The sequence below is a fragment of the Hesperophylax consimilis genome, chromosome 12 (assembly GCF_061612785.1).
Source record: "Hesperophylax consimilis isolate HC1 chromosome 12, BYU_Hcon_1.0, whole genome shotgun sequence".
NCBI lineage: Eukaryota > Metazoa > Arthropoda > Insecta > Trichoptera > Limnephilidae > Hesperophylax > Hesperophylax consimilis.
In genome coordinates this window covers 30,080,201-30,094,464 of record NC_142847.1, presented here as the reverse complement: position 1 = coordinate 30,094,464, position 14,264 = coordinate 30,080,201, and the positions used below count along the sequence as shown (strand labels likewise).

At 34.1% G+C, this 14,264-nt stretch overlaps 2 protein-coding genes across 2 annotated transcripts in view; one reads left to right on the top strand and one right to left on the bottom strand.

The window, feature by feature from the left end:
- Positions 1 to 12,434, bottom strand: part of drk (growth factor receptor-bound protein 2 drk) — a 42,508-nt gene extending 30,074 nt beyond the window's left edge. The window contains exons 1-2 of the mRNA XM_089638329.1: positions 11,896 to 12,434; positions 11,710 to 11,807 (exon numbers count right to left, since the gene is read on the bottom strand). Of these exons, the coding sequence (XP_089494455.1) occupies positions 11,710 to 11,807; positions 11,896 to 11,973 (176 nt within the window). The 5' untranslated portion in view covers positions 11,974 to 12,434. The remainder of the gene's footprint in view (positions 1 to 11,709; positions 11,808 to 11,895) is intronic.
- Positions 1 to 14,264, top strand: part of Ucp4A (Uncoupling protein 4A) — a 30,053-nt gene that overhangs the window by 198 nt on the left and 15,591 nt on the right. Inside the window, exons 2-3 of the mRNA XM_089638328.1 lie at positions 12,879 to 13,130; positions 13,364 to 13,437. Coding sequence (XP_089494454.1) covers positions 13,013 to 13,130; positions 13,364 to 13,437 — 192 coding nt within the window. The 5' untranslated portion in view covers positions 12,879 to 13,012. The remainder of the gene's footprint in view (positions 1 to 12,878; positions 13,131 to 13,363; positions 13,438 to 14,264) is intronic.

Genomic DNA, 14,264 nt, shown 5'->3' with positions numbered 1-14,264 from the left:
GGTGTTTCACGTAGAAACATAATTGTGCTCTATTGGAATCATTACACGATTTTATAAAAATTATTAGGTTATAATAATAACATGGCATTTATATAGCGCAGTTTAGTGTCATTTCACTTCAAGTGCGCTTTACTATAACAAACTTAAAAATGGCAATTTAGTATTAGTATCTGTGAAACAGTTGCAACCAGTGGCGGCTTATGACTTTTGAGTGTACTAGAGTGCTAATATTAAAAAAAATTGCATTATAGATGTTTTTGTAGCCGAAAAAGTTTTTTTTTTTTGATAATTCGGTTTTTTTTATAAAGATTTTCAGGAAATTTATGCGGCGCATTGCAAAACTGAAATTTCCTGAAAATTTCACATAAAAAATCGAATTATAAAAAAAAAAAACGTTTTAGACTAAACAACATCAACAATGTCGAAATTTTCAAACATAGGACTCTATCAAACTCAAAAGTCAAGAGCCACCACTGGTTGCAATCGTTTCGAAACTTCAACGATTACAAAAAAACTGTTTGGCATTATTTAACTCACCTCTACTAAAGATACAGAGGTAACTATTTGGTCAGTAAAAATATTAACACACAAGGGGCATAGATTGAAAAATCTCCCGACCAAACAAAGTGCTTTGCAGCACTTCAGTTCTAGAGTGCCTATACTGTTGAACCACACATAGTTTTCCTAATATAATATGATAAAAGAAGATGAAATTTTAATGTAGCTTTTGCAAATGTTTATTGTCAAGTTTAACCCCTCAAGCGTTTGAGGGTCATATGTGACCCGGCGTCCATATTTTATAAAAGTAATTTTTTCTTTTTTTTCTGCCATGCAGAAATACTTAATCTCGGTTTGCCTCAAATATTTATACTGGAATCCATTAATAAAATCCTAAAAATAGCCAAAATGAATAATTCATATTTCGCGCCACTATCGTAACAATCGGTTTAGCTTTAAAATTATTTTTTATTATACGAATGAGATATAAGTTAAGGTACAGTTTTCTTACAAATTCCCCAAACAAAACGAATGTGTTCGAAATATCGAGTTCTTTCAATTTTTCTATGATTTGAGTAAAAATTTAAGTAAAAATGTTGTTAGTGTTTTTGACAATATTTTTCATGTTTGACATTAAAATTTTATTATTTAGAAACAGTAATTTTTGTTTTAACCCTTGAGACGTTGTTGATTTGCACGGATCGAACTTTCTACAAGCTTCCATTTTTTCAAAGACAATAACAAGCACTATTTCTTTCTCTTTCTGACATAAAAGAAATAATTAATTTTTAGATGAGAGGAAGAGAGATATATGCATTTTAATAATGTGCGGTCGTTCTGGGACAAATATGGTCTTAGGAGAGTATAATGCGCGCACGGCATTTGGGACTGTTTGGGTCTTAGAAGGTCTCAAGGGTTATATGCATACACCCGAAAGATAATTTTATCTAGTATTTAATACAGTATTTGTTTTTACAGAAAATTAAAAAATAAGATGTATATAGCGCATTTCAAACACACAGAAAACATTGCAAACTGAATAAATGTGATGAAAATGCTGAAGGGTTAACAAACGTTGAAAAATAATCAGTCAGTTGCAAAAAATTGCAAAGTCTTATGAAATAAAGACAGGAAAATAATAAAAGTATACAAGTTTAAAGGAACAAACATGATTGAGTTTATTTTGTATGTTCGGGTCAGCTGAACAGGAAAAAAATCATTAAAATGACCTTTGATATTTAACAACTTACATTAAAAATATGGATTTCGTTCAAATATTTGTGTCCCATAGTATCTACGGAAAGTATGAGCAGTATTCTATGTTTGGACAAGTGCGACGAAATAACGCATTTTGTCAAGTTGTTTGCGTTGGCCCTCATAGACTCACAACGTCTACTCACGAGATAGGAACATTTTAATTTAGAATAAAAATAAAATAGACATGATTTGAAATTTTCACGGCCTAAAGTATTATGGCGATATATTTTAGGGTATTATGCCGTGTTACCTCCTTCTTTAGCCAATGTTTCGGACAGCATTACAGTGTCAACAGGGTAGATGTGACGATGGACACTGTAATGTGTCAACAGGGTAGATGTGACGATGGACACTGTAATGTGTCAACAGGGTAGATGTGACGATGGACACTGTAATGTGTCAACAGGGTAGATGTGACGATGGACACTGTAATGCTGTCCGGAACGTTGCTAAAGGAGGAGGTGGCACACAACACGGCATAATACCCCAAAAATAAATCACTATAAACATTAAACAATTTAATCTTTTGAAAGAATGTATTCATTAAAAATAGTGACTTATGTATTCTGGCTCAGTTCTTCGGAAACTTTGACATAAAATTAATCTATATTTATATAAAGGAGATTGTCCGTGACGGACAGGCAGACACCGGGCAGCGGCGTTTGTTTGACTTTTATACAAAACTACAGTTTTATTCAGATTATTTTAAGAAGCCATTGTGTAAATTATAATATAGAGGTGGATAAAAATAGGTTTTCCGTTATTATCAGCGACTTGGATCCTTGGTTCCTTGGCAAATCGGCACCTGGAGCGGACTGTTCCAATTACTCCGGCGCAAGACCGGCCCTGATTGTATAATAAAAAGGTATCGCCATTTTAAGCGTTCTTTAGATGTTCATCTTAGACGGATGAAATTTTGCACACTTGACATTTAAAACAAGAGGAAGATCACTGTATAAGTTTCACTTTGAAAACTCTATGTAAAACTCGGCCCGGATTTTGCGGGTTTTGCGAGCACAAATATATGCAAACTGAATTTTTTATATATTAGGATTACGAATGTTCATCTTCTACATTAAATACCAGTATTTTTTTATTATTTTTAAATGTCGATTTCATAGTTAAAATAATTTTCAAGGTTTGAACTTTTCAAAACTAGCCAAAATGATCGAAATCTGACAGGGTATGCGTGACATCATACATACCTTGTCGGTTAACCTCTGGAAGACCGTTAGTGCACCAGTGACAAGAATTTTTTACCACTGACAAACCGTTTGTGCGCTGCTGGGATTGGAATTTTGCCCTATCTGGAACTTTTTGATATGTGATTTAAACCTGTATGGCATGAGAAAGTGCATATTTTTTTTTAACAGAATCGCCTGAGCTTAAAACACTTTAGGGTTGGTATGATATCATCAAATCCAAATTTAAATAAATATATTATAAGATTTTCAAAAAAAACATTCATTCTTTTGAAATAATTTGTAAACCGCAGTAGTGACTCGTGTGCGAGTATACGCAGCGCAACTTGACACAAAATTGTCCTCATTCTTAACCTCTCAGAAAAAGACTTTTATTTACTTTGTGTTCCTTTGCGAACTGTCAAAACGTGAAAATTTTTGTGTTATTCACGAGTTTTGTTAAAAGCTTCATAACTCACGTTTTGGGAAACGTAGCCTCATTCTAAAAAATGTTTTGGAAAGATTATGAAATTCACTATCGTACTGTTTTGTTATACGTAAATATTTGCATTTCTAAATATACATTTTCTGAAAACGTCAAAAATATGTAAAAATCGCTGACCATTATTTCAAAGCTGTGAAAAATGTACTTTTTTCTGAGTATCATAAAGAAATAACACTTTATATATTGAAGAAATATAATTAAAAACTATTAGTCACCTCAAAATATTAACCGTCCAAACTAAAATATTTTGAATAAATTATTTAGAAACGCAATAAATTATGAACGAACAAGATGACAGATCCAATCGACTTAGATAATGCACCTCTACATTCCATAGATATTCTTGAATACAGACGCGTAGCGTTATTCATTATCGATACTCTGTTTTTTAAATCATGGCAATCCGTATACTAGTGATGGAAATAAATCGATTTTTGTACAATCTCGCGCGTTTACGTGAAAAGACGTTCTAATGTCTTGACCGCTATTATCATATTTACGTCTTTTGACGTTCTAATGTTCTGAGTGGTTAATGCACGCGGCAGGCCAACCCGTAAGGTAGCACTTTAGGGGATATCGGAACCCGCTGACCAATCACGGGGCGTTAAGTGGCTTATGGTTTTAATAGATTAGAAAATAACAATATATTAATTCTAAGTGTAATTATGTAAAATAAAATTTATATATTCAGAATCAGCGCTTGTTGTTCAATCTATATGAATATATGTTTTTTAAGCCATAATATTTTTCACACAAGTTCCTTATTATAATTATTTACCTGTTCACATAAATGATTTAATTCCATCATAAAATTCATGCCTCCTGGGAAATTGTTTAGGACCCCTAGTTTGAGAAGGTCTGTTCTAAAGAAATATTGTGATCTAAATTACTAAAATTTTCTTTGAATTCTTCATTTTTATCTTGAATTTTTTCAAAAGCAAGAATAATAAGTAAATTAATTAATAATCAGTTATGTTTTGCAAGGCAAGTTAGATTAGTATCTACATATTGATATTTCCAATATAATACAATGTGCATACTGTCTGTCCCTGTTCAACCCAAGTGGCTGAATTCATTACAGATATGGACAGGTGGTCTTTGGGTGCGATAAACACACATTACCTTTACATACCTATCGCAATGTAAATATAGGCGGGAGAGGGTTTGTAACATAACCTTGCTCTACAGCAAGGGTGTGACTAAATACTATCTTAATCTCATTGGTATGACATATTGGTTAAACCATGCCATTAAACTAAAGAGCCGAGGATGAATAGGGTTGCCACATAAAACATGGCCCAAAATTAAAAGTTTTACATTATTTACCTGCTTGCCTGACAATAAATTGATTGTGGGTGTAAATTATCTAACACGATTATTTTTAGCCAATTAAAAAATGTTTTATGCCGAGTTCACACGAGGACAATACAGAAGACAATACAATATTGTACTGTCCCAGCTCCGTGAACAGACTCGAATGTGTAGGATAAGACAACGGGAGAATATAACAATTCGACCGTAGATTAAACGCGGATGCTGCGAAAATGGATACACATTGACACGCGTTACGATCGAGTTTGTGAAAATATTATTCACAATATTCGGTTATAAATTTAGTAATCTCTTCCGGGTAACATTTATGTGACATTTTCGGCAGAAAAAATGTGGGGGAGAGACACTTATGCGCGTGGAGAGACCGGCAATTGTCTTACTGTCCTGTCCTTAACTAAGCAGCCGCGCTGGGGGTAAGACACTGTCCTGCAGATATAGCCTACCCATATATGTCTAGGACAATATCTTACCCCATCAAGCTTCAGTTTACACTAGGACTGCGGCAACCCTGCAACTGCACTGTGAATCATCAGTCGACTACTTACGAGAAGATACGATAGCATCGGATTATGCCAAATGGCATCCTCTGGATGTTCCAGAATTTTTCGTCATAATATTCTAAATTTCTTGGACTTTTGAATTAATAATTATCAATCTTCTACTCAACAAGACTTTTACTTAAAATAAGTGAGATGAAATTATATAACATTGTTTAATTATATTCTCTTATTACAGAAATAAGAACATAAATATATGTTCGGATAACCAGGCGGCCTTAATGGCACTGGAAAGTAACCGATGCAACTCCAGACTGGTGATGGAATGCAGGACTATCCTAATAGAACTGGCGACCATCAATAAAGTAACCCTGCTCTGGGTACCCAGGACATAAAGGTATTGAGGGCAACGAGCGGGCTGACGAACTAGCAAGGAAAGGGGCGAAAGCACCACTTGCGGGATCCGAGCCGGCCGTAGGAGTAGCAGCTTGCCACACCAAACTACATATCAAGAGGTGGGTCAAATCCCAACACTGGAAGGAATGGAAGAAGGCACCCGGAATGAGGCAATCTAAAGTACTCATAAACGGACCGGACCCTAACCGAACTAGGCAACTACTCGATATGGACAGAAACTCACTGAGGGAACTGGTAGGACTATTAACGGGACACTGCCATCTCAGGAGACACATGCAACTGTTGGGAGTGGAAAACACCAACATCTGTAGGAAATGTGAAGAGGAGGAAGAGACTCCAATTCACCTATGGTGCCAATGTCCCGCTCTGCTGGGAATAAGGCTCAGATACCTGGGAAGACACAGTGTGGAACCAGAAGACATCGCCACATATCCAATGACAGCCCTGGTGAACTTCATAAAAGGGACCAGGTTACTGGCAAGGGAATGAGGTAAAATGGGAGATAGTACAATGGGCCTATGGCCTAAGTGCTCGCGGGGAACGTAAGAAAACCGCCTCCGACTTTTAAAAAAAAAAATAAAAAAAAATATTCTCTTATACTTCCCGGTCTGTTGCTACCCTGAATAATGAGTGCGTATTTTTTACAGAATAGGATAAACGCATATTATTTTACTTTTATTTAATCAACCCAGTGAGAGACCGCCATTCAGAATCTAAAGAATGCTTAAAATGGCGATACCTTTTTACTATACAATCAGGGCCGGTCTTGCGCCGAAGTAATTGGAACAGTCTGCTCCGGGCGCCGATTTGCCAAGGAACCAAGGATCCAAGTCGCTGATAATAACCTTAAACCTATTTTTATCCACCTCTATATTATAATTTACACAATGGCTTCTTAAAATAATGAAATAGTTTCATGTCGGTACAAAAATATTTATGAGAGCGAAAAATGACACAAATGACGTTTTTTTCATTAACTCCACACAGGAATCACTGAGTAAAATAATATTCCTCAAACCCTAAGTTTTCTTTGGGGATGTTGTGTGTAGAGACTTTTTTTTGTTTAAGGAAAGGAATAGGGAAGAAGTTCTTAGAAGGAAAAAGATAGGAATCTGAGCATCAGTGTCCAGGAATGACGGGCGTATGAATCCATCCCTCCCACTGTGCTGCAGAGCAGTGGGTCGAGAAATTTCAAGGTATCAACCGGCCTCTTCCGATCTGGCCCTGGACAAACCTCACCCCGTGAATCTGGGCACTCCTGCTAAGTCGCCAAACGTAGCGGACGGGATGACCTGTGGCAGAGGTGTTGACTATCTAATTAATGGTTTCCGGGGCGGCCGTACCCAAATCCGCCTCTCATAATGATGGGTTATTGTAGATGCACACAAAAACAATTTTTTTCACTAAATATTAACATTAGTTTTCAACCGAAACTTGCAGTTTATTATTTGTTCATGTAGTGTGTCAATTAACACGTTGTATGGGCTGTTGGTTATTTCTATATCAGACGTCAATCAAAAAGTAATTATTAAATGATAAAGATGTTTAGAACATGTCTGCAAATGCAGCCACGGAAAAAGAAATGTGTTATATGAAGCAGCAAAAACTCATAAACAGTAGTGAGCGCAAAGTCATGAAATCTGCACTGCTTTCTGTCTGGAATGTCTACAGCTAACATGTAAGCTAATTTATTAGAGTGGGAATTTGGGAAAAATAGTAAATACCTAAGGGCAATTCACTCAAGTAGTGCATTATGTTACAGAGCAATTAAATTGAAGTTACATTGGTAAATAAATGTATTTAGCATTCATAAAATTTAAGAAACTTATATATTATTGTATATTTTATATTCAATTTAGAAGCCGGGTATGGTTACTTTTGCCCCAGGAACCATTTATTTGATAACCAACACCTCTGCCATAGGTCACCCCAAATTGGTAGCTGCTACGTTTGGTGACTTAGCAGGGATGCCCGGGTTAATTGGGTGAGGTCTGCCTACCTATTGCGTGGACACTGGTTGGGGGAGACCCTTTGACCTCTCCAGCAGGATACCATTGACCCATCGCCTTGCACCGCAGTGGGAGAAATGGATTCATACATCTATCACTCCTGAACACACATACCTTCAGATTTCTACCCACCCCTTATACTTGTTTCCTTCCCAGAATTTCCTCCTTTATTTCCTTAAAAATATCCTCCACACAGCATCCCCAAAGATGACATAGGCCATGAGGGAAATTATTTTTCTCCTCCTGGCCTGCTGTGTGGAGCTATTGCAAAAAATATATAAGTAATTCTCAGAATAAGAACACAATTGCAAATTGGTTCTACAAACATCAAAATGTACGCATAACAAAACGCACATAAATAATTACTAGTCGCAGTTTGATAATGGTTTTGAAGGCTAAAATATCTGTTGCGCAATATTATTAGTAACATAGGACAACTTGTATCATTTTGCATAAGTATTTTTTTAATTATTTATTGTTAAATTATATGAAGTTCCGCAAACTAATAGATATCTGCTATTATTCAGTCATATTGTCAGTTTAATTAGGGGAAATTACAGGGAAGAGAAAAGTGCAAAGGAGAGTGAGGCGTTCTCACAGACCGAAGAAAGGGGAGTTCCTGACTAAACTGATCTCATTGCTGAACAAAAGACGAGTTGTTTTGAACACCAATAGTATCTACTTTCATGAAAAGAGCATAGATGGAATTTGAATATTATGTATATTTGAAATTCAATCAGGATTGTATATCCCAAAATTAACAAGTTTACAAGATATGTGTCCGTGTATATTATCTTTTGTCTTATAAATATCCTACCTAGATTCAAAATAATATAAACAAGTTTATTTCAGCCGCAAAAGTTTACAAGTTTAAAATCATACCAATTCACCTAAACCCATAGGGGATTCAGAAATCTTGCGAAGTTGTGTAAATATTTTATTGAAAACCTAAAAATAGGCGTTTTAAGAAATATGGCTCTTGAATTAGGTTTAGTAAACAATTACATAATATTGTGGTGCAGAAAGATATCAAAAATCCAAATAACATTATCTCCTCAGGTACCAGCCATATTTTAACAGAAGGTCGGAGTATTTCAGCTTTTCCATAAAATTCAAATAAGTGGAATATTTCTGAATGTATCTGAAAACTTAAAACCAAATAAGTGGAATATTTCTGAATGTACCTGAGAACAAAAAACTGCTTTTGAAGGTGATGAAATACGCCTTCAAATTTTCTTATTATAAATAAGAATTTGAAATGGCTCATCTAACGTATTTTTTTTTAAATTACTGATAACGAAAAAATATATAAAAATACAGTCAAACTTGGTTATGACGAGCACGAAGGTACCGACTAAATTTGCTCCTTTTAGCCATTTATCATTATATCCAAAATAGTTTTTTTAAAAGTCGTATGTACCTACCTACCTGCTTCGACTATCAATATATACACGCAGAAGTACAGCATATTTTCAAAATATGAGTAGGTATGTATTAATTATTGAAAAAATAATTAGAAAAATAAACTTTTATTACTCACATTTATTATCAATGATCGTTTTAAAGATTTCACTTTCATGCTTCTCAATTTCCTCTTCAAAACAATTAACTCATTATGACTATCATCACCTGGTTCAAGGCTTCCAAGAAAAATATCACTACCTTGTGCGTACTGTACCTACCACTTGTAAAATCGCACTTGTCATAAATAACTAGTTTACCGGATCGCTTTGGTTTTCGACTGAAATTTTACGTCACAAACAATTTCATACAGCCCACTTGGCTTTAGAGAAAAATCTAAATGTTTGGGGTGATTCTTGAAAACCCTGGCTGAAAAAATTTTTTTTATAGAGTTTTGGTTAATTTAAGCTGCATTTCCTAAAACCAAATTTGAAAAACCGGTTGGCATAACACGAAATTCAAAAAAATCAACAGAAACCTTAACTCTTGAATATCGCTGTCAAACCCCCCCCCCCATTCAGAGAAAACAATACCAAAAGTGTTGAAGTGGGGGCGGAGGCGTGACTAGAGATTAAAGAAGAGTGGGGGGAGGAGATAGAACAGATGATTAAAGGGAACAAGTCTAAAATGGGACTGTAAGATATCTTTTGTTTATTGATAATAGAACCATTATTATTTAGTGATTTCTCTATATCTAAGGCTTCTAAGTTATCTAATCGTTTTCCATTATTATTAATATGAAGAATATTTAACTCTCATTACATTTTGGTTTAAATATACCGGACGAGTCAATTTATGGTGTACCAAAGTGTAAAAAATTAACCCTTGTCGCACTAGATTTCATTTTCCATATAATTGAATGTCCCGATCCGCGTTTCTAAGGTTATGATTTCAAATGTCAGATAAAAAAATAGTTTTACTGTAACATGAGCAATCAAATTAAATGCCTGTTCATAAACTTTAACCCAGTGTACCGACACTCTCGATGCCTGAAGATTCACACTCAGCATTAGAAATAGAGTTATCCCTTGTACCGTACCGTCTCTCCCTGGATTGTCTAGGACAGTGAAATGTTTAACCGAAAGTGCACTCAAATCATAAGACTTGTCAAAAATAAATTGGGAACTCGAATTCCAAAGTAAGGATACTGAAAGAACCGTATCAGATCGTTACGACATCAACTTGCGCAAAAAATACATACATGAAAAAAAAAAGTATGGTAACTTAGAAAAATTGTTGCCAGGGGCGTGCCACGACACTGTTCGCAATTTTTAATAACAAAAAAATTAACATGGGTAAAATAAGAACCATACGTGGATATAGGCAATTATTCATTTTAATTAATGCCAAAAGGTGGAGTGTTAAAAGAATTACATTTATGTATGATAATATCAAACTGTTAACGTTAATAGCTTTTTAGTTTTTACCCTGTAGTTTAATATTATGTGGAAGAAATATAAATAGCAATTTTTTTAAATCTTAATAATTAGATTCATTTGATTCCTTGTCATAATTTTTTACCAATAGAAAGTACATATTTATGTATAAATTGTGGTAAAACTTCAAAGATTTCAAATATTCAGTACATTAAAAATGACAGATAAGATTAGGAAGTTATGTGCTTAAGTTCTTAATGTAAACATTTTAATCTGGCTTGTTATGATTATTCATGTTATGTTCACATCTTTAGTGAAAAAGGTAAATATTTCACTCAACCGCACTTTTAATAGGCACATATTATGGAAATTACACTTTGTTTCAACTTAATTACTACAAGAAACAACGATTTACGTTGGGATACATGGTAATTGCATTATAATTACATTTTTATTCAATCAAAGTTCAAAATTCACGTTAAAAAACGATACCTTTGCTGCCATTTTGGACTTTCTTTTGTGCAGAATGACACTTGCGATAGTTTCGTTTCAGTAAAATTACTTAATCAACCCAAACTAAGAACCTAATAACCTATTATGTGCATGTAAATAGTTGTTTTTGTTGGTAATTATTGGAACAAAGTGTAATCCATAATATGTGCCTAAAAGTGCGGCGGTTAGAGAAATAATTACCAAAAAAGATAAGTACCCGACTGAAGTTTAAACAAAAATTGCTCTGTGTTAAAACTGAATTGATAAACCGGGCCTTGGATAGCAAGATAAATACTAAAATATCATAAGTATTTTTACATCTCCAATGGCTGGTAATTAAATTAAGAATGTATTTATAAAAAAGTTAAATTTAAACTAGGTCATACTCAAGCCACAACATCTTCATTGTATTGGATATGTATGAGAAATAACATGAGTAATTTCCTTATTGACTTCTCTGAAGACTGCCTTGTGATTCATCTAAATACTGGTTTTGATGCAATGTTAGTTGGTAGAAAGCAATGGAGGCATCTTAATTTATTCCGGATCAGGGAAATCCAAAACAAAATGTGAATAATTTGGTCAGCTATTTAACATTGTGACATAAACATTACGCATTACGAGTGTTATATTTAGTCGGTACTTATGAGATGAAATTAATATTAGGTAAAAAATAAATCTCACTCGTGATTCTTCATGGATATGTAGTTGCTAGGGATTAGACCTTCCCTCCCATCCAGCTCAGCCCTGTACCAGTTCATGTCGTCTTCCATGTTTAGAATCTGAAAGCATCGGGGGTTGGTACGTGAGAACTTGCCGACAAGCGATTTCACTTTAATGGATTCACATAACTTAGATTTACTACCATACCTTTAAAATTTGATTTCTCCTAAAACTAAGTTCATCGTCGGCTGTCGCGTTGAAGTCATGCTTCGCTACCGCTTCCATGTTTATTTTATTTTTTGAGCACCCCGTTAAACGTCACTTCCAGAAAACGAGTATGAAATAGTTCACACCCAAACTAATAGCGAAAGAACATAAAAAAGTTGTACACTGAACTTATCGTGCATTCAAACACAATCTAAAAAACACTTCTTTAACATTTTTATCCAACAGTTTGCACTGTAAATTCACAAATCGTTAAGGGATGCCATGAGCCCCACACACCCACCAGCAGCCATTTCTAAAAAAAAGTAACTATTGCACTTGCGCCCGAGAGACCACTGAGGCGCGTGACTTATTTTCGGAAGTTACGGCAAAAGGATTACAAAATAACGTTCGATGCGTATTCGCAGAATGTAATGTCTATATCCTATATTAGATATTATTTCATATTCCTCTGTCGCGAGCAGATGGAAAATCGACGAATCTTGGATTACTTCCAAAAGTCGCCGACAGGATTGGATAAATTGGATTGGCCACAGATTAATGACGACAGTGCTACCAAACTACCGAGCAACTGATACTTAATACTATAGACAAAATACTAGAAACTCACTCGTTTTAAACGCCAACATTATCATTATTGCCATCTAGCAATTTGGATGAAAACTAACGAATACATTATTGATAATAATTTGAGACCAAAATATTACATTGTAATAGATTGTAGTTCACGCTCAAATAACAAGAATATCTACATTTTAAAATTACGGCGTTTTAAAGAGGGTTTCATATCTTGATATTCATAGTATTTTTTTGGGTTAACTTCCATTGCAGGAGCCACCAGGAGCCCAATGTATAAAAATGAAAACCCGAATTTTATCACCTGTCAAAGGTCAAAATTTCAGAATTCGGCCGTAGGTAGTTGTCATAATAATATATAATATATTTAATTACTATGCATTTGTTAGAATCAAAAAAGTAATGCAGCTATATTTGTGAAATTAATTGAACTTTGATGTACGAATTTAAAAGACTGAGTTTCGTAATGTTCGTGCTGTCGATGATATACAAGGTTTTTTCCAACCAATAAATTTTCTGAAAAATGCCGTCACGGACCTCTTTTGCACATCCATCACCCCCGCAAAAAGAATTGGGATGTAGTGACAAAATATGGTGTACTTATATTATGTCAGTTTTTGCTGCTAGCATCGCTGAATTCGGTAAGTAAGCCTAACTTTAGTTGTTATGAATTGTTTTATCAAAGTGAATTCCTAGAATATTAAGGACACTTTCTTTATAATATTATTATGTAAGCATGCGCTATATTTTTGTCTCAAAAACTCGTGACTCATCGAACATTCCGCCTGTTTGTCATTGAACCCAAATTCCAAACACATAAAAAAACGACTGGCAATGAGGAAAATGTATTAAAATTTTAATGTATTTCTTTCAGTCACGTATCCCCTGGATTTAACAAAAACGCGTCTTCAAATCCAAGGGGAAATAGCCAAGAAAGATGGACTTTTGGTAAATTGAGAGTTTTTAATTGTTTATTAATATATAAATAATGTTATCAATGAAATAATCAAACACTTTTTAATGAAATCCTTTCTTTCTTTATCAATTTTTCTTTAAGTTGGCAAATATTTTCTTTCCTTTAAAGTCTTGAAACCTATATATATATTCTTGTATATTTTATGTTGATTCGTCACTCGATTTTGTAAATATGCGCATGAATGATTCTGAGAAAATTGATTTAAAAAAATTTACCAGGCCTGATAAATTTGCACACCTTAACATATTTCAATCTACATCGATGTTTTAATTTTTATGTTTATCAATTAATGCCCTACCTCTGGACAAAATTTGTTAAACTATAACATAGTAGTTAAATGGTATTAGATAACTTTGTTTAAACCACTATTTAAATCATGGACCTAAAAAAGGCTTTTTAGGTCCATGACTTAACTAGTAGTTCTGTGAATAGTAGAGCTTTTGCCAAAAAAACTTTATTTTTTAAAATTTTCTTTTATTTAATAAATCAAAACTAAAATTTTCCTCTGCAGTCATATTTTTAAGTAGGTACTTAGGTAATTATAACCCATACATTTTATGAAACAATTAAAAAAAAATCCAATGATTCGTTTTTCGAACTTTCTTCAGGCAGATAGGTACCGTAATATTGAAAAATGCTAATAAGATAGTCTAACGTAGATAAGCAGGACGATTTCGCATTTGAAAAAAAGAATCTTTACTGAATTATTAAGATAGCCACCATCTTGGAACTGAAACGGAATCTAAAATAAATTTACAGAAAGACGAAATGCAAAACGGTCGACTTAAAACAGGACTTC